Source organism: Amphiprion ocellaris, chromosome 19 (assembly GCF_022539595.1).
Source record: "Amphiprion ocellaris isolate individual 3 ecotype Okinawa chromosome 19, ASM2253959v1, whole genome shotgun sequence".
In the NCBI taxonomy this organism is placed as follows: domain Eukaryota; kingdom Metazoa; phylum Chordata; class Actinopteri; family Pomacentridae; genus Amphiprion; species Amphiprion ocellaris.
The window spans coordinates 4,324,857-4,345,648 of NC_072784.1; the positions used below are offsets into that span (position 1 = coordinate 4,324,857).

The 20,792-nt window shown below is 38.2% G+C and overlaps 2 protein-coding genes across 3 annotated transcripts; one reads left to right on the forward strand and one right to left on the reverse strand.

Moving 5' to 3' along the window:
- Positions 1–1,018: 1,018 nt before the first annotated feature.
- On the forward strand, positions 1,019–5,139 carry gadd45gip1 (growth arrest and DNA-damage-inducible, gamma interacting protein 1). The gene is made up of 2 exons (XM_023295175.3): positions 1,019–1,441; positions 4,605–5,139. The coding sequence occupies exons 1-2, from the start codon at positions 1,041–1,043 to the stop codon at positions 4,894–4,896; spliced, it is 693 nt and encodes a 230-aa protein (XP_023150943.1). The 5' UTR covers positions 1,019–1,040; the 3' UTR covers positions 4,897–5,139.
- Positions 5,140–5,767: 628 nt separating this feature from the next.
- On the reverse strand, positions 5,768–20,327 carry zgc:158403 (tetratricopeptide repeat protein 39A). 2 transcript variants are annotated; one of them, XM_055005017.1, is made up of 18 exons: positions 20,037–20,327; positions 16,921–17,025; positions 16,382–16,513; positions 16,010–16,068; positions 14,153–14,220; positions 13,866–13,930; positions 13,280–13,379; positions 13,127–13,192; positions 12,920–13,032; positions 12,751–12,814; positions 10,984–11,043; positions 10,539–10,700; positions 10,358–10,449; positions 9,692–9,812; positions 9,500–9,611; positions 9,301–9,415; positions 8,700–8,816; positions 5,768–6,615 (listed from the first exon to the last, which is right to left on the reverse strand). In XM_055005017.1, exons 1-18 carry the CDS (start codon positions 20,069–20,071, stop codon positions 6,507–6,509), a joined length of 1,695 nt encoding a protein of 564 aa, XP_054860992.1. In that variant the 5' UTR covers positions 20,072–20,327; the 3' UTR covers positions 5,768–6,506. The 2 variants fall into 2 exon arrangements, with proteins under 2 accessions (XP_054860992.1, XP_054860993.1); XM_055005018.1 differs by lacking the exons at positions 16,921–17,025; positions 20,037–20,327 and having other exon boundaries at positions 16,393–16,513.
- Positions 20,328–20,792: the final 465 nt, after the last annotated feature.

Genomic DNA, 20,792 nt, shown 5'->3' on the forward strand with positions numbered 1-20,792 from the left:
ACCACCTTCTAATTAGCTAAACAATAATTAAATGAGCTTATTCAGAAATTGTTTTGATTGTGTTCTGTTTATTAGGTTGAGATAATCATTACAGATATTTCTTTTTTGACAATATATCAAATCTTATATGGAAAATAACAAATTGTATCTGTGTCTGAGAAATCAAAACTCCAAATCACATGACCTGCTCCACATGATGTCATTTCCTCCTGAAGAAAAGACTGTCCAGACTCCAAGGCTTTCCGAGTTATTTAATATAAAGTAGTGTGTGAGTCAAGTGTGGATTTATGGCATGTCAACAGGTTTACTACAATATCTTTATAAATAACTTTCAATTTCAGTTTTACTCAATTGTATATATAATATTGAGAAGAATCTTTCTTCAAAAATGCCATGTGGTGTTTGGTTTTAGACGGTCATGTTGATTTTAGGCCTAAAACAACAAAAATGTCAACTATGATACAAAAAGGCCTGCAATTATATATTGACCGATCCGCAGATGCACCTTCTCAATGCAGAGAAACGCTCCTAAAATTACAAAAACATGTCCAAAATGACATAAACATCTCTAAAATGACTCAAAATAAGTCAAAAAATGACTGATCGTTGGTCACCGTAACTCCGCCCCCAGCCCGTGACGTACTTGGTTCTCAACTATGGCCCAGCAACGACTTGGTACCCAAAAAGCTTCACTTTTGGGGGCCTGGAGCTCAGCTGATGGAAACACAAAAGACCGGTGCCAAGTCGGGCACTGGCTCCGACTTGGAACTGGAGCCAGCCCTATGGAAAAGGGGGTTATGATACCTGTCAACTATGTTACAAAAAGTTCCGCAATTATATATTGATCCTTGTGATTTTCAAAAAGTTGTAATTATTTCTTTATTCGCGGGAATATGCTATAAAAATTGAGGGGGGACATATCCCCAGTAACCCCCCTGAAACACTCGCCTCTGCAAGAAAGACTCGATCAGTGTTGATCAGGCGCTGCAGCGGGCACCTATGACTTCACTTCGGGGTCCTACTTCCTCTAGTGAAGAAAGATGGCGGCGTCCATGTTATGCAGGAGGACGGCGGCGTTATGTCGGACTTTAAACGCCATTTCATCCCCTAAAGCTGTACTTTCTGCCAATTCTCGGTGTGGGTTTCTACTGCAGACAGCTTCCTATAACCCCAAACCCCTGAAGCTGAACCTGCGGGATCCGTACATCCCGGACAAGGACAGCGAGAAGACGCCGGAGTGGCAGAAGACGGCCCGGTACGACAGGAAGCTGTTCGGTCGCTATGGCTCCGCGTCGGGCATCGACACTGCCTCTCTGTGGCCCACTCCCGAGGAGCTGGATAAAATCACAGCAGAAGAAAATGAGTGGCATCCCCCGTTAGAGGTAATGCTGAAGAATGTGAAAGCAAAGGAGAAGCAGGAAACCGCAAGAAGACTGGCGAGGTAAGTCAATGTGGATGATTCCATTATCGGACAGCGAATCCAACAACAATCTGTCATCTCAGTCAAGTTCGGCTGTTTTCAACGTGTTTGTGTCAGTAATTCACTATTGAGGACATCTATTGATTCAGTGTAGCCCCAGTTTGTGCCTCTCAAACCTTAGATTAACCCTCCCGTTGTTTTCATTTACGGGCACCAAAAAATATTGTTCCCTTGTCTGAAAAAAATCCAAAAAATCTGCAAGTCTTCAGGAAGAAAATTCCTTAAAGGTTTCCCTTAAAAGTTTGATTTAAAAAAAATCCCCAAATTTGGCAAGAAATAAAAATTTAAAAAAATTATAAATATTTTCAAAAAATGAATTAAAATCTGTGACCCTTTGCTGCATGTCTTCCCCCAACTCTTCTCCCGTTTCCTGTCTCTCTCTCATTGCGCCTATCAAAAAAAAAAAAAATAAAGCCAAAAAAAAAAGCCTAAAAATATCTGAAGTGATTACATATATATCAGTAAAACTTCTAATATTTTCTTTAAGAACATTCACATAAAAACCAACCAAAATCCAGGGAAATTTGCTGGATTTTGGTTGATTTTTTTTGTGAATGTTGTTAAGAAACACTTAACATTTCTTTTTTTCCAACAAAAAATGTTCAAATGTTGAAAATGTGAACATCAGAAGTTTCACTGTGAAAATATTTTTTTTCCCCCACATTTTCAAACTTTAAAACAGGCCAATTTTGACCCGCAGGACGACATGAGGGTTAACCGAGATAAACATAAACCAGAAGGTCATGTGACAACACTGACTTTCCTCAGAGCTATAGTATTTTACAAATTGTGTTAACACCAATTAGAATTTATGCTCAGTACAATGCAGTCTTACAGTTAGATTGTGTGGGAATAAAATCCTTACATTTACTTTATTATCTCTGAAGTGAAACTCTCCTTATGGTTCTATATAAAAGTGAAAAAAGGAAGATCTGATAAGTTGTTCTAATTAGCCACATCTGAAGACAACAGTTAGAGTAGCAACACACAGGAATAATTCTGGATCCTCTCATCCATCACCTTAAATCAGGCATGTCAAACTCATTTTAGTTCAGGTTCCACATTCAGCCCAATTTGATCTCAAGTGACCAGTAAAATCACAGCATAATAACCTATAAATAACAACTCCAAATTTTTCCTTTGTTTTACTGCAAAAAAAATACATTCTGAAAATGTTCACATGTAAGGAGTTATCTTTTTACGAAACATCATGAACAACCTGAGATTTCTTAAGAAAATTAAGTTTGATTTCAGCAACATTATGCCTCAGTAGCTCATTTACACATTACAACATACAGATCACAGTGTTTCTACAAAGGAACAAAACATTTAATCACAGGTATCTGGAACTGAATGATGTAGTATTTTACTGTATGATCAAAATGACAAAAGTCAGACAAAAAAACAAAAACTAGACAAAATATTACAAAAATCAGACACAAAACGACAAAAAATGAGACAAACGACACAAAACAAAAAAGAGACAAAAAATGGACAAATGACACAAACAAGACCAAAAATGACAAAAGCAAAAAACAATACAACAAAAGGTAGACTAACAACACAAGTCAGACAAAAAAAAACACACGACAGAAACAATACAAAACATTAAATAGAGCAAAACACAAAATGACAAAAGTCAGACAAAAAACAACAAAAACAAGACAAAATATTGAGATACAAAATGACAAAAGAGCAATGAACAATCTAGTATTTGACTTTATGACTAAAACAACCTGTCATAGTCTCGAAATTATTTTAAATTTATAGTTTTAGAAATTGTAGTTAATGTCTTCTGTAATTTTTTACACTTTACAAAGTCGTCCTGTGGGCCGGATTGGACCCTCTGGAGGGCCGGTTTTAGCCCACGGGCCGCATGTTTGACACCCCTGATCTAGACCTTCTCTGTCTGTGAGTGACAAATTGATCTTGTCTTGTTTAAACCTCTGACATCAAGCCTCTGCTGTTGTCTTTGCCATTGAAGCATGGGTGGTGTCTTGATGCCAAGCTCCAAAGTGCTCTACAAGGCCTTTAGAAAAACATTTGTGGACGCTTTTGAGCCTGGAAAGGGATCTAAATGATCTTAAATTATTCCACTGGGTGCAAAATCATCTACAAGTGCTATTTCTAACAACCGCTGCAGCACATTTGACCCAAGGGAAGACCAAATGATGCAAAAAAAAAAAAAAAAGGTCTCCAAAACTCGCAGGATCTGCAGGTAATTCTGCAGCTGTGGGTGTCAGAGTGCTCCATTTACAATCAGAAAGGGATTGTACAAATTTGACCTGCATGGTTGCCAGGAAAAGACCTTTGCTGTCCAAAAAGAACATTAGAGCAAAACTACAGTTTGCCAATGAACATACAGGCCTTTTCGACTCATGTGTTCTGGAGAGATGGATCAAAGAGTTGTTTTAACACTGTAACTCTAGACAGAAGAAAAACCTCAAACTAAGAAGCACGGTGGTACAAATGTTCTGGGGCTGCTGCGCTGCCTCGTTGCAGTCATTATCTTACAACACTGTTTGTACCATGTTATGACCCTCTTACGTCCCTCTGTGGCACTGAAGACATTTAAGATGAACAGTTAAATCATGCACATTCATGCAAATTCAGCAAAGAAAATTCCCAAATTTATAAAAATTTGGAAGTTTTCACTGTGAAAATATTTGTTTTTCCACATTTTCAAACTTTAAAACGGGTCAATTTGACCCGAAGGATGACAGGAGGGTCAGTCAGAGTTATTCTTGGATTCTGATTTGAATCACAAACTCATTTACAAGAACATTTAAACGTTACTACTGTGCCATTCAGTGCGAACTTAACAGTCATGGTAATATATCGATGTTTAGCAGACATTGTTTACTGTGGTCATCATCTTAGTACACATCTTTCCTGTAAATTGGCACTTGAGGCTGATGTTCATGTCATTATTTTTGCAGATTTCCAGTCATTAACTAAAATATTGGAGAATTTTTCGTTGCTAAAGTGATTATTTGGCCTTACACGAATGTATCAAATTTCATGGAAATCCATTCAATGCGGGGGCCTACCCATTACACAGCTATTGTAGTATAATGGGCAACATGAACATCTGTTAGACTAATTTTTACTGTTTCTATTGCAGGGAAAAACTCATCGCAGCAAACATGGCCAAAATGCCGAAGATGATCGCCGACTGGCGCAAAGGAAAGCATGAAACCAAACAGAAGTTAAAGGAGGAGAAGGCTCGCCGTGAAAAGTTGTTGGCCGAGGCCAGAGAGCGTTTTGGCGTCACAGTGGACCCCCGCAGTCACCGGTTCTTGGAAATGGTCGCTGAAATAGAAAAAGAGGAGAAGAAGAAGAGGAAACTATTGAAACGCAGACTGCGAGAGGAGCAGGTGGCGGGCCCGGTTACACCTCCTGCCGCCTCCTCGTAGTCTCGGACTGAGTCACTTCAGACAGAAATAACTGCCGGACCCTGGTCTGAATACGATGAAGATGTGCTGCAGAACACAATTCTCATGGACCGATTCTGCTTTGCGTTACCTCACATCTTTTGTTGTCTTATTTAAGAAAGCAGCATCGTTTTTCTTCACTTTTCCTGCTATATCTGTTAATTTTTCAGAAACTTACCATATATAAATCTGTCATTGAAATAAATGTAACATCTGTAGAGACTACATTTTGTCTGAAAATGCTTTAAACCCTCGTGTCGTCCTACGGGTCAAAATTGACCCGTTTTAAAGTTTGAAAATGTGGAAAAAAAAATATTTTCAACATTTTTGGGAGATCTTTGAACACTTTTTGATGGAAAAAAATAAATGTTTAAAATGTTTCTTAAGAACATTCACAAAAAAAATCAACCAAAATCCAGCGAAATTTTGGATTTTGGTTGATTTTTTTGTGAATATTCTTAAAGAAAATATTAGAAGTTTTACTGATATATATATGTAATCACTGTAGATATTTTTAGGATTTTTTTGGGAAGATTTTTACTCATTTTTTGAAAATATTTACAAGAATTTTCTTGCCAAATTTGGGGGATTTGTAAAAAAAAAAAAAAAAAAAAAAAAAAAAAACCTTGTAAGGGAAACTTTTAAGAAATTATTGGAATTTTCTTCCTGAAGGTTTTTCAAATTTTCAGAAATTTGGGCAATTTTTTTTGCTGAATTTTTTTCAGACAAGGAAACGATATTTTTTTGGTGCCCATAGATGAGAACAACAGGAGGGCTAAAGAAGATGCACAATTACAAGAAGATAAACTACAGAATGCTAATTAAGTATGATTGTAGATTAAACAGACATTCATTAGTTCAATTTTATTTATTGAAAATGTGTTTTTTTACACTGTCAGGTTTTTTGGAAAACGATCAATACTAGATAGTGATTAAAATCAAACACAGCTGCAGTTTTACCTGTTTAGCTGTGTTTGCATGTATTTCCACAGCATCCATCCAACATGGGACACCACAGCGACCCACAATGCACGTGTCAGGGTGGAAAGAATACCAGCTGTAGGTTAAAACCTGCTGCACACCAGTCGACTCTTATTTAAATGAGATTTTCCATGTGAAATACCAGGAACACTATAAATCTAGAACTTATTATTTAATTATGTTAAAATCAAAAACCTCTAGAATACAGTAAAATACTGTACATTTCATTAAGTTTTTAATTTATTAAATATTTCTAGTGGCTTTTAATCAGTTAAGATTTAGTGTTTAATTATCAATGTAAACATGTCTATAAAATAAAATGGCTATCGTATATACACTCAAGTCTCTGTTAACCTGTGGAATGTAGGGAAATTCAAGCTCACTCTGCACCTGTAAATATTCTGCCAGGTTGTACCTTTTGTCCAGTTACACCCAAGTGTTAACCATGACTCAAATATACCTTAAAAAGTCTACCTGGCCTCAGCAGTAAAGCACCCAGTGTTCACTTTTAGACAAAATATTTAGGTTAAAAACCGGGTATGAAGCTACAACAGCTGCAGCCGTGAGGGAGATGCAGAGTCCAGTGTGAGCGGTCATGAAGACGTGTCCTCCTACAGGTGGGTGTCCTCCTCCTCTCCAGGGTCGGCCTTCAGTTTGGCCAGAGCAGCGTGGATCCTGAACTGTGTGCGAGACTCCATGGAGTACTCTTTGTAGTTGTGTCTGCAGGACAAAACAGGAAATGTGGTTGAATAAGATGTAAAATTTGCTCATGTCACGACATCGATCAGCCCAGAAAGTTCCATTCAAGTATAAATCCATCACGCCCTCAAAGATGATCAGTCACTTTAACCCTCGAGTCGTCCTGTGGGTCAAAATTGACCCGTTTTAAAGTTTGAAATGTGGAAAAAAAAAAAAAAAAATATATATATATATATATATTTTCACAGTGAAACTTCTGATGTCCACATTTTCAACATTTTTGGGAAATATTTGAACATTTTTTGGTGGAAAAAAAATTTTTTACTTCACTTTCACTTTAGATATTTTTAGGATTTTTTGGAAGATTTTTACAGATTTTTTGAAAATATTTACAAGAATTTTCTTGTCAAATTTGGGGGACTTTTTAAAATAAAACTTTGAAGGGAAATTTTTAAGGAATTATTGGAATTTTCTTCCTGAAGGTTTTGCAAGTTTTCAGAAATTTGGGGATTTTTTTTTGCTGATTTTTCGGATTTTTTTCAGACAAAGAAACATTTTTTTGGGTGCCCATAAGTAAAGACAACAGGAGGGTTAAAGAACCTACATGACGATCCCACTGACCAGATATGACCGTTTACGTAGGTGGAGAGCGACCTCTGCTGTTCCTGCAGTGGATTTACACTTTTTTTGGTAATACAACCCGATTCAACAGTACTGGAATTTTAATATCTATCTATCTTATCTATCTTATCTGTCTGTCCTAAACTAAGCTAAGTGGCCAGTTCATGGTTAGATTTATGTAGTTTATATAACCATACAGACATGACAGAGGTACAGGTCTTCCCATTTGTCCTCAAGAAAGCAAATGTATATTCCAAAATGTCAAACTTTTTGCATCAGGTCAAGCAGTAGCTATTTATTATAATGTCAGAAAAATAAAGAATACATCTATAAAAAAGTAAATGTGGAAGTATAAACTGAATAGAAGAATGAATAAACGTGGAAACAAAGACAAATATAAAACAACTACACAGATTTTCATCGATTTCCAGATTTGTTCATGTTTTTCTGTATATATTTATTTTATATAATGTCTTTTTTATCCCCTTATTTTTTGTCACTCTCTCTCTTTGCTTTTCTTTTTCTTACCAATTCCTACTAAATATGTTGAAGCCAGGTTTTGGAGGGCGACTAAACTTAAGCTGGTTCACGTAATAATCAGCCACCTCATAGAAAGCTACAGAAGCTTTGTTCGGCTCATAATAAACACTACTAGCAGCGTCTTTATGAAAGGTGAGGGTTACAGTGTTTTCAGTAAAGTTACACAATGAGGGTCAGTCAGTGAGATACAGCAGCTACTAATGCACAATAAACACACTCCATACTGAAATCCATGTAGATAAAACAATCATTACTAACAGACAATCTGAAGACAGTAGTGTATTTTTTTTAAGGAGTGCTATAAATGAAAACTGCTGATAAAAGGCTATAGGGCTGTAGAATAATCACTGAGTAGTTTTTTTTGGACTGAGATGTACTGAAACAGTAAACTTCACAGCATGTTAACAACACAAGAGCCTCAGCCAGTACAGACTTGAACCCAGACACAGTGTTATTAGAGCGCTGATACGTCACATTTTAACACATGGATTGATTCTGCAGCAATTATATATTGACCCTACAAGTGATGTTCTGATCAAGCTTTTTTCTCATTTTTGCCGCAATGCAATTCAAGCTGTTTAATATTTAGTGTCTGCTAATACCCAACACCATTTTTATAGATAATAAATAAACATTTCAAGTATTGTAGGTGGAGACTTTTACTGTTTGATACTGTAGCGACCAGAGGAGGTGTCAAGCAGAGAGCATTGTGAGAGTTTAGCTTGTAAATGGACATTATGACAAAGCCTCCTGTGAGGCTTAATGACCTCTAGAAAGCACATATTAAGTGGGCATCACTTGTGGGACCCATATCCTGTGGGCTACTTCAGTTGAAAGGTAGCTAAATAAGGACTTACATGTCTTCGAATGCAACCAAAATGGAAAGAAACTGGCAAAACATTGGACAGTTTGATACTCAGTATATAATTTTGTACATAACTTACTTGGCTTTGTGCAGTAGTTTAATCGCCTCATCTCTTCTGCCTTGGCCTATGTAAAGCAGACTGAGCTCCACCAGACAGTTGGGCACCAGGTAGTGGTCAAACCTGATCTTCTTTTCACTGAGCACACACAGAAAGAGCTTCAGGATTTTAGTCTCATACGCCTTCATTTTACACCTGTTAACTGTTTAACCTGCACTGTAATGAATGTCCAACAGCGCTGTACAAGCAGCAGAGTCTCATTTTGCTGTGCAGCTATGTGACTAAATGTGTGAACAAACAAATGTCCCTCACAGGTCAAAAGTAATGTCAGTGTAATAGACAAACACAATGCATGACTTAGTGAGTATTTTATGTTTACTGAGCAAACACGGCCCTGTCAGTGCTTACAGTTTACAGCAGCACTCAGACTATTTAAACAACAGACATGCAGAAACACTGCAATAACAGTTTTCACAAATGGGTTGAGTTTTCTGCTCCTAATTCAACAATCTGCATCCTCTCCAGCGGTGCCAAATACTACATCCAGATTCTCAGATGTACAGCAAAGTCTGATGTTTCCACAGAAGATTAATGGATTTCAGTGTGAGCTACTAGAACTCACCTGGACCACACTTTGTTAAAGCATTCCTCAGCCGCCTGGAGGAGACCCTGGTTCTTCAAACACAGACCCTTCAACATGTGGATCAAACAGCGGTCATCTACCGTGTACTCATTATCTGCAGAGGATGAAGCAGACGCCATATAAAACTATATGAAGAGCCAATTTGACCTGGTTGGTGGTTTGAGGAGAGTTGCATTACCGGGAGTTTCCAGTAGAGAGCGCTCTGCCTCCACCAACGTCTGCATCATGCCTTCAGTCAGCTCTGGTCTTTTGCTGATCATACTGAAACCGTTCCACATGTACATCATCTCCTGGAATGAAGCAGTTCGTGCTGTTGGAAGAGTCAAGCATTATGCATGTATTTGTGTGTGTCTTTTGTGTTGATTTTTACCAGCACTGGTACTGGGAGCCTGACTGGAGAAGCAGCCTTGTAGCGTCTGGCTTTGCGAATCGCAAACTTCTCAGTTGGAGGAGACTTTCCTGCTATCTTCTGCTTCAAGGTGGGCACTTGTCTAAAAACACAGGAGAAGAAAACATAAATATGGAACCAAAGTATGGATCAGAAACGGTGTAAAACTGATACACTTGCATTAACTGACTTTTTTTTTTAACATTGTGGGAGTAATGCAACAAGCAGGAAACACAAAACTGACCTAATATCACCTTAGACATTTGAATACACTAACATTAATTTGGTATCCACCATCCAAATGAATTTACGTCACTATATCAACTCTTCTATTTTTGTTTTCTGCATGGAACTATTTGCACCACTATGGTCACCAGTTGACAGCGACACTGATGAGAGTGGCCAGAGTGCACCAAAGCACTAAAGCTGTTAGCCATTAAACCAAAAAAACTATCTGAAAACCACTAAGACAGGAATGTGTGTCTCTTCTTACAGTACATGTGGTAATTTGATGGATTAGCTGGTAGTTAGCCAGACTGAGGCATGGCCAAGACAAGGACAGCTAGAGCCACCAGAATTCAGGTGACATGACCTGTACGCAACATTACAGACGGTTTGTCAATCTTTATAACAATTAACGGTATTTACCGAAAGAGCTCCACCTCGTCCTCCCCAAAAGGCCTGGCCTCGTCCTCAGGCAGCATACTGAGGTAGGCAGCTTTCATGTACACATACATGGCCTAAAAGGGAAACACAGAGACAGGATTCATTCATTTATTTCTTGTGATATTTGACAAGAAACCTCCTTCTTGAGTCCGGAGCTGTGCACCTTGGACCAGCGGCTCTCTTGGCTCAGCAGGTCTGCGTAGAAGTACGCCATCTTCCACGCACACTTGTAGGTGAAGCACCACATCAGCTCCCAGTAGCACATGTGGTGAAACTGCTTCCACGTCTGCTGGGCCTTGCAGCCGTCCTCGAAGAGCGCCACCGCCTGGGAGCACAGGGGAACGACACGACGGAGCAGAATTAAAAGGACACGTAACGGCATTTGAGCTATTAAATATTAACACTGGGTGTTGGTCCTTTTGGAGCTCAGTGCCTTAAACATGGCAACAATATTACCATAGCAACCACAGTATTTAATTTGTCACTAATCCCGAATAAGGTGCAATTATTTTCGCTTATGTTTAGTGTATGAGAACAATATGTTGTATTAAAAATGTAACAGTAATAAAACATCAAGTCATGTTATGTACACATTTCCTAAAACACACCTCATCAATGTTTCCTTTGATCTCCTCAATTCTGCCGGCAAAGAAGAGGAATATTGCTCCCTGGAGAGAGGAGGAAAATACAGTTTCATAAAATGTAATTTCAGCCTGCAGTTTGCTCTGTTGAATTTTCTGCAATCATATTACCCATCGTTTAACAATCATTCATGGCAGTGTTTAACCATTGTGGTTCGGTACACAGTGTGTCAGAGCTGTGAGTTTGCTCTCTGGGATGGGCTGGCATGTGGGTAAAAGGTGGAATGGAAACGGGCTGAGAATACACAAGAATGTGAGTCAGCTGGAGTGGTAGCAGAGATAGCGAGAAGGTGTTTAAAATTACGGCTGTTAGGATTCTGTGTGCTTGAGTGGAAGGTGGAGTGAAGCTCAGATGAAAGTAATCAGCATGTGGATGATTGTGAGTGTAAATGGACAACAGAAAAAAAACAGCAATGTGGAGGCAAAGAGCGAGTAGAATGATGGTGTGAAGACAGAAGGAATAATAGAACAATCATGTGAAGCAGTCAGAGAGGAGAAGACAAGTTCAAATATGAAAAGATGCATCATCAGCAGGTCAAAGTTTCATCACGTTACATCATTTAACTTACTTTTCTTCATATCCCAAGATCTTAGCAACCTTTAGGTACAATTATGTGTCCAACTAATTAGTACTGTAATGATGCTCAAGATCATTTTCTGCCTTCATAAGTTTGTGTAGAAAAATGCAGGAAAGAACCGCTGGTTATAATTTTGCGTTATGACCAACCATCCGAATGTATTTAGCTTAACATAAAATCCTAAAAACAGAAAATCTTCATATTTATAAAGTTGGAACCAGCATATTTTGGCATTTTTGTTCTAAAAAAGTGAATAAAACTGTTTGATGAAAAAAAATTGCAACTGAAAAAATTGCTGTCAATCAACAGTTGCTAAAATTGAAGTTTGTGAACTTTCTGAATCATATTAATGAGCTACAACAGTTAATGAGCTACAAGAACTTCCTCTATTTTGGACTCTACGTTTATTTTGTCTCATGTCTACGTTCAAATCCACTGATTGCAGCAATTCAACTGTTGGGCAACAGGATTTTGTCATTTGCTGTATATGTGAACTGTTAAAACACACTGCAAAAACTCAAAATCTTTCCAAGTCCGTTTGTCCTATTTTTAGTCAAAATGTCTCATCCCACTCGATTTAAGATAAATTCACTTAACAAGAGACATTTCAGCAGATGGAGGGACATGTTTTAAGACAATGCATCTTAAATATCTTGTCAAGTCAAACAATCTTGAAATTATCTTGTTTTGAGTTGTATTCTATAAGAAAACTCAAAATAAATTTAATACATCTCAAATTAGGAGGTTACATGAAAGCAAAACTCTTTTTTTGAGTGAAAAACTGATATTTTTGTTTAGCATATCTGGCTCATTTTAAGACACCTAAGCTTGACAATCCTGGTAAAATATAGCTTAAAATAAGTTTTTCCAGCTAATTTTAAGATCTCAATATTCTAAATATCATATCTTATTTCAAGAAATCTTACCAAGCCATTATTTACTTGTTCTATTGGCAGATTTTTTCACTTATTTCAAGGCAAAAGTTCCTTGAAATAAGCTTTTTTTTTCTTGTTTTGAGAGGGGCATTCTTTGCACAATACTGCAACAAAGCTACTGCTTATATTGAACATTAAAAACATTTTCTAAGTGTAGAGATGATTATTTAATTAGCCTGCAAGAGCACATGAGTAATTAGGATATTATTAATGTTACTCACTCGTGGGTAGCGGAGTCGGAAAGGTTTCAGTAATCTGTCAGCTTCAGTCACGTCTCCCTCACCTGTACCTAAAAAGATAAAACAGAAATACGACGTGTACATCTTCCTATGAGTGAATAATATGTTAAAATTCAGTTTGAATCATGTGAATCTCAGATGTATGAACCAGGTACCGAGTATGAACGTGAGGAAGGTGTAGAAGCAGAGCAGCAGCAGAGCACACAGCATGGAGCGGAGGTTCATCCCCGTCGCACCGTCACCCAGCAGGGACAGACCATACTCCTAAAACACGACAACACGCAGAAAATGTTAATGAGGGTGTGAGTTAGAGAACAAATAAAAGATGGAGGAAATATATTAAATATATTGGCCGCACCTTGTCTCCGGAGAAGCCTGCAAACTCCAAAACTTTAAGTATCCGTGGAGGAAACAGAGAAAGTGTCTGTAAGTAAAGAAGAACTGATAAAGTTGCACTGTACAAACACATCTTGACAACCAGTGGTGTGTAAATGTAGATTATGGGACATACCAGATTAAACGCCCCCATTCCAAATGATATTCCTCCCTCTAAGTGAATATGGTTGGGTCCTTTGACACAGTGGCGGGATTTGATAAAGGAGTGCAGTTCTCTGGATGACAAAAGACAAATATTAATGTTATTCAACAACAAAGATGTTTTCACTGGAATCCAAGCACATAGCTGACTGGTGATTACCCAAAGTACTAAAGTAGGGAACATGAAGTAGAAACTTCCAGAAACACAAACTCATGAAACGTGTTGTCCCATTCCTATTTAAACCATCCCAAGCCTTTGAAACATTTCACACTCAGACACTGACCAGCTGATGACAGTTCAGTCTGTGATGGTTTAGTACTTTGGGCTTTGGTGGAGATTTTGGTCATCAAGATGAAGCTTTCTTTAGAAAGCTGCCTTTAAAATTACAGAAAATATTACATAACCGTTTCCACAGGCTGGGCGAAACATCTCATGGCCAATAAGGTGAACTTTAAGAGTAGAATTGGTGGAATGGCCCTTTAATAATGGCAATGTACAGTATATGCTCTGTAAGCACATATGCAAGTCTTAAACTACTGTTTTGTCATTGATTACTTACTTGTAAATCAAGTAACTGTTTCGCACTTTGATCCCTCCTTTGATAAAGCTCACCATGCTCTCATCCTGCAAATAAAGTGTAGAAAAATGCTAAATTTAGAAACATTTTGGTTATATGTACAGCCCAAGTACCACAGATTCAGGATGAGATGAACTAAACTTCTATACGATGTTCATCATTTATTTTCTAGAACTTGCACGTTCTTGAAAAACTGGATTGGTTGGAAACTAGTTATTCTGTTCATTAGAATATACACATGTATCAGGTGAGCATATTAGCTACTGCACCTGTAGGAAGGTGAGAGCGGCTCTTTGGAGTTGACACTCTGCGTAACACACTTCTGCATGGAGCTGCACTGCAAAAACACATCCATAGCCACACACATTAAATAATAAGCAACGTGAAGAGCACAGTCAACAAGCAATGAAGTGAAAAGTCCACATCTTGCAAGAGAATTCATCTGTCAGACAAAAGCTCCTGATGTAAAACCTCCATTCTTTTGTGTTCCGTCTTCTGCCTGCATTCCCATTGGAAGATTAGATTTTCCTTCCTTGTATTAAACTTGTAGAAACTATATTATTGTTCAATAATATTTACTAAAGTCAGCCATCTGCTCAGTTAGGCACCATTTGTGAAAATTGCTGCACCTAATATACATTCAGACCAAATAATGTGGAAATAAGACATGTCTGCCTTTGTCCACTAACACCTGGTGTTCCCCAGAGATTAGTATCGTCAAATGCTAAGTTAGCATGCTAACACTAGACACATGCTTTCCATCGGTGTACCAGCATAATATAAGGACCAGACTAATAAATGGTTTTCGTCGCAAATACTTAGAAATTTATTGATTTAGTTCAATTTAGAACTGCGCAAATAATGCGTAAAGCAAGCAACAACCTGCTCCCTGACAGCACACAACAACTGTTCAGGAGTAGAATTGCAAATTATGAATTTAGAAGAAATTTTCAGTTTAAAAAGCCATTCGCTCGTACCACTATGAAGAGTCAATGTTTATCAATATGTTAAAAATGAGTACAACTATAAAACTATTTAAACCTCTTGTTGTCTTCATTTACAGGCACCAAAAAATATTGTTTCCTTGTCAGAAAAAAATCCAAAAATTCTGCAAAAAAATTCCCCAAATTTCTGTAAATTTGCAAAACCTTCAGGAAGAAAATTCCAATAATTCCTTAAAAGTTTTATTTTTAAAAAATCCCCCAAATTTGGCAAGAAAATTCTTGTAAATATTTTCCCCAAAAAATGAGTAAAAATCTTCCAAAAAAATCCTAAAAATATCTAAAGTGATTACATATATATCAGTAAAACTTCTAAAATTTTCTTTCAGAACCAATCAACCAAAATCCAGCAAATTTCACTGGATTTTGGTTGATTTTTTTGTGACTGTTCTTAAAGAAACATTTTTTTAACATTTCTTTTTTTCCCACCAAAAAAATGTTTAAAAATTTCCCAAAAATGTTGAAAATGTGGACATAAAAATATACTTTTTTCCACATTTTCAAACTTGTCAATTTGATCCGCAGGATGACACGAGGGCTAAAATACAAAACAAGATTGATTGAAAAATATAATAATGTGGAAATGTAAATGTGTTCTGGAGTTTCAAAAGAGGTATAAAAGTAGAAGGTTTGATGTAAACAGGAAACATGAAAAATATATACAGTGGGTAGGACCTAATAACTCTATCACTTTCAGACATTATTCTAGGTTGTGGATTTGTTTTGGTTGTTTTGTTTTGTATTATATATTTATGTTCCATTTTTGCCTTTATGATACTGTGCATTTCTGAAATAAATGAAAATGCAAAAGATTAATCAATTATGCACCACTATGAGTAAGTTCAGCCTCACAGAGCTGCTTTGACATTGAGTTTTAAAAAAAAAGCATCTATGTGAAGCCATACAGAGAAACTGAATGCAGAAGTTTACAAATTGAAAAGAAAAAATGCAATCCAACTCACATTTCAAAACACTCTAAACCATTTGTACATTTATTATCCCAAACCATCCGCTTCAGTCAACAAAACACAACCCAGATTACACATTGTTGTTTCCACTGCAATGGATATTTAGGATGTATTTTCATTTAAAAACCACAGAAGTGAGACATCCAAGCCTTTTTACCTTCAGAAAGCGATTCCCCTAATGACTTGCTCGCCAAACCTTGGGATTTCCGTCGAAACCTGCAATGCCAGACAGTACTTCAGGACAAAACATTGTGTTACCACTTCCACTGCAGTAACCATGTGTTTTCTTACACACCAATCATCCGCTAAATGAATGTGTCCATTTCTGCTCTCTTAACAGCTGCTATTGTGGCTTCTCTCATGCAAACACAATCAAATTGGTGCTATGGTCAATGAAGAGCCATAAATTTAAATGCACCTGTGAAAATTTGTCTTTTAATGCTCATGGACAGCAGTGAAAATAACAGGAGGGTGACTTGTTTTCATTCTAGTTGAATAAATCTGGCGTATAGAACCGAGACTCCCTGACCTCTGACAGACCTCCTGGGCGCTCTTCATGGTGTTTCCTGCGTTGCTGATGTCGTCATGCTGGAAAGTCATCATGGCCTGCATTTCCAGCACTGTGGCGTAGATAAGAGCATGGTACATACTCTCATTCACTCTACATGGGAAACACAGAGCCACAGGATCAACATCATAAACCTCACGCTGTCAGCAAACACATGCAATGTCAGCTAGCTTCTGTACGGCCGACGCATTTCCCTGCAGCCAGCAGATAAGAGGAAATATCTCTTTATTCTTTCTATCTCCTCTCCCATCGTGCTCCGTCTTGTGTTTATTCTGCAGGGCTGACGTTCTGCTGGCTGTTGAATCAGTCAGACGTTGGGCGTCAGCTTCAGCAAACACTTCATATCCTGGAGAAGTGAAGCCTGGCAGGAAGGGCCCCGTCTCTGCAGTTCACACCGTGCAAGTCTCTAAGCACCACCGGAGGCTAAATACTGCTGACTTCATGCTGAAAACATACAACACCTCTGTGGAGCCCAACCTGGCTGAGGATTATTCTGTTACCTTGGTCGCAGTCTCTCCAGGCTCTCGTTGAAGTGGTTGTTAAGGAAGAGATCCAAGGCCTCCATACACTCATCCAGGCACTCTGTCAGGGTCGTCGTAGAGGAGCTGTTGCACAAACACAAAAACACGCAGGACAAATGCAAATATACCGAGACGTGACTCAGATGTTCACGCTACAGAAAGCTATGAGGCTTGTAAATCTGTCTGCTTGTGATAAACTAACAACGGCGCTATTTATCAACTTACATGCGTCAAAATTTTATGATCTAGCTGATCTTAGCACTGCACAGATAAAACAGAAATTTATGTACTGCCCAACTGTTTTCAGAGAAATTAAAGAGAGCCAGTGTGGCCTCAAGGGAAAAGGTATGCTAAAAAAAATGACAAAATTCAAGGAAAATGTGCTACCAGAACAACTTTAATGCTCCTTGGCATTTGTTTCTCTGGAATTCTGAACATCATTATGCCAAAACAGACTCCCCCAGTTGTGATGATGGAGGTGAAGAGAGCTGTCTATGACGTTGGTCAAAATTCTCAATTGGGTTTAGATTGGGTGATTATAAAGGCCATAACAACATATGATGTACATCATTTTCATCATACCAAAATCAGGATCACTCCACAAAAACTTCAATGTTTTCTACAGCAAAGGTAAAAATAACAAGAATAGCTCTCAGAGATCGCAGTACTCCACCAAGGCTGCTCAGTCGTTGCATCATTTCCAACAGATGAAATCTTTAATAAAAAATTACCGGACACTGAGCAGAGACGTATGTTATGCATGTATACGTTATGTATGGATACTGAATCACATGACCTAAATATGTAGTGGAACTGATGGGACTCAGAAACACCCCTACAGTTTTATCAATTGTTCCTTGTATCATTTCCAATGGATAAGCGGCGATAAGTCCGCAACGGTCGATTTGTAGTAGGATTGCTATCGTGACATAGTGTTCACTTGTTGTCATGGTTACAGTGACGCCGTGCCGCAATGATACAGAAATGTTTAACAAATCCGTGGTTCCAGACTATAAGCCGCATCACCGCCAGAATCTAATCAGTTGGTCTTTGTGTCATTTCTGACCTTTACTGAAAGTTTCATCCAAATCCATTGGTCAGTTTTTGAGTAATGTTGTTAACAGACAGACAGACAGACAGACAGACAGACAGACAGACAGACAGAGACAGACAGACAGACAGACAGACAGACATCCACCAATCATCACATAACTCCGTCACATCCCTTGGCAGAGTAATAACAGCAGCAGCTAAAGATCTGTTCAACACACAGCAGCTGTGAGTGAAATATCATATAAATATCAAATGATCCCAAACTGTACCTCCTCAAAGTAATCAGATTACTTTAAGTTGACCATTAGTGCATTGGTTATGATGTCAAATTAAAAACTAACAGCTTAGTTTGACCTATATTAAAAATACAGGCAACAAACTATCAAACAAATAATGTTTTTGAGCAATGTTGGAATGTGGTTTGTGTAATTTGCTGTTATTTTGCACAAACCTGGTGGCAGCTTCATTTAGCAAAACAAAAGACCCCTTATGCCATGTGAATGGGAGCATTGTTATCCTGGGAGAGACGTTCAGGATAAAAATGTTTCATCATAGGATGAAGCTGATTAGTCATAATGATTTGCATTGATCCTTCATTTTAAGGGAGCAAGTGGACCCAAACTATCCACCCCACAGTACAACAGAGCCACCAGATCCATCACTGTAGGGGTTCAAGGGTTTTTGTGTTCCTTTTATAGTTGCCGATTGAACCCCTAAAAACTCTTCTCTGGGTATCAAGGTTACATATTTAGAATTTTGTGTACTTAAAAATAATCCCATCCTGCCTTAAAATAGTTTAGAAGTAACTCTACGCTGTTCCTTCCTCTAGAATGTGCAGAGTTCCCATCGCTCTTTCCATCTAGAAATCCCTACTTGTTGCAGCCTGAGCACACCAGCTCTCCCGCACTCTGCTCAAACACAGTAAAACTACTCGAAGTTACACAATATCAAGCTTCAAGCAATTCTAAAGAAGAATAACGACAAGGAAAGCTCCACCCTGAGAGCTGACAGGATTGATATTTAGGTTTTGTTTACATATAAAACCCCAGAAGTCTGAATCCCCAGCAGTTTTTAAGGTGGAAATGTTAAGCAAAAGTGTTGACTGCTTATTTTGTTTGTGATGTGTCTTCCAGCACATAAAAAACCACCATATGGACACGTTAACTCCTGAATTTTCATCGGAGGGGTTATTTAATCTGTCACCTCCGTAGATAAATAGCAATCAAAAGGAGAAAATTGTGGATCACTACATTCACGATGCAAATGTTCTAAAAATGTGGAAAACATTGCAGTTAACTGATATAAAACTGAGGAATAATCATTGTGCTCCGGTCCTGTTTGCTGCCTCTTAGAATACTGTGTAAAACTGTCGGTATAATGAGCCTCAGCCTTGGGCTTAATTGGTTTTTGTCTTTTTGTTTTTTCTTTTTAATTTAATGCCTTAATATTACCCTTTTTCCATATGCATTAATTTTGGAAAATGGTTATTAAGGACACAGGAGATGTGTGTTCTGGGAGCAGCAGCACACAAACATGCAGCAATCAACATGCTTTTTAGCTGAAGCTTAGGAAGACAATTTTCATGGATAAAAAAACATTTCACTTAATGTCTTTCCACTAGGCATTGCACTGATATGATGGGATTTTAGCAAATTTGACGAAATAAAGCATAAAAATGATGTAGAATCCACCAGAAATCGAATTAACCAGGATCTTGGTTTGCTTGCTGTGTGAGAAACACTAACTGAAAGCAAAAACCAGCCTCCTTCCTGGTGCAGCAACACACACCAACGATGTGGCTTTATTTTTAAAACAGATTTGAAGAAGAGTAAACTAACATTAACAGACATGCAGGGAAATGAGGATAGAGAGGGCTAATTCGTGTTTCCTTGTGTAGAAAAAGGCGATTAATTCCTATTTTACGCAGAGGTTTTTTCACCATTTACCAAGTTAAGCGCAAGAATCCTTTAACCAAGCCGAGGCAGCAACACTTTCAGGACCAAATCAAACTTTCTGGTGGATATTCAGTCGTCAGTACTCACTTCTCAGCAGCATTCGGGTCTTTCCCATTGGACATGTTCCCTCTGAGGGCGGCGTGTCCCCCCAAACACCTGTTAGGAGTTCAGCAGCAAATCAACATGCGTTCAGGGTTTCCACAGTGAAAACCGAGCAGTCAGAGCAGATCAGCGGCACAGACTGGGACATTAAAGCTACAAAAACTTTTTTGTTGGTTAAATGGAAGGTAAAGTGAGCAGAAAGCGCGGAGGTGAAGGTATGCACTCATCTATGGATCCGACACTCTAAGTGTGCGCATTGCGCAACAGGGGAGCGCAGACTCCTCCTCTGTGGCACCACTGCCACGCACACATTACAGAGCAGCAGGTGTTAGTGGCTCCAGTTCAGCTTGGACTAATTACAGTTCTATTTAATGGAATCAGGCTGTACGGAGACTTTTTGTTCATCAATAACTTTTGTGTATTTTTCTCAAGGCTAAAATGTTGAATCAATTCTCTATATTTTGCTGCACAACATGCCAACATGTGGAAGGATGAAGCTTTACTGAACTTAAGGAGGGATAAAATGTAAGGTGTTACTATTTTTTTTTTGGGCCAGACAAAAGTAGGTACTTCATTTTTGATTAGAAATCAATGACCAATAAGCTGAAAAATATGAAAGAGGGGATTCTTCACTTTAAATTGACGTGAGTTCACATGTAATCCTACAGATCTGCCACACGGGGGCGCTGCTTTCCTATTTGTACCAAACATTGACACACTGTGTTGGCAGAAGTGCTGCAG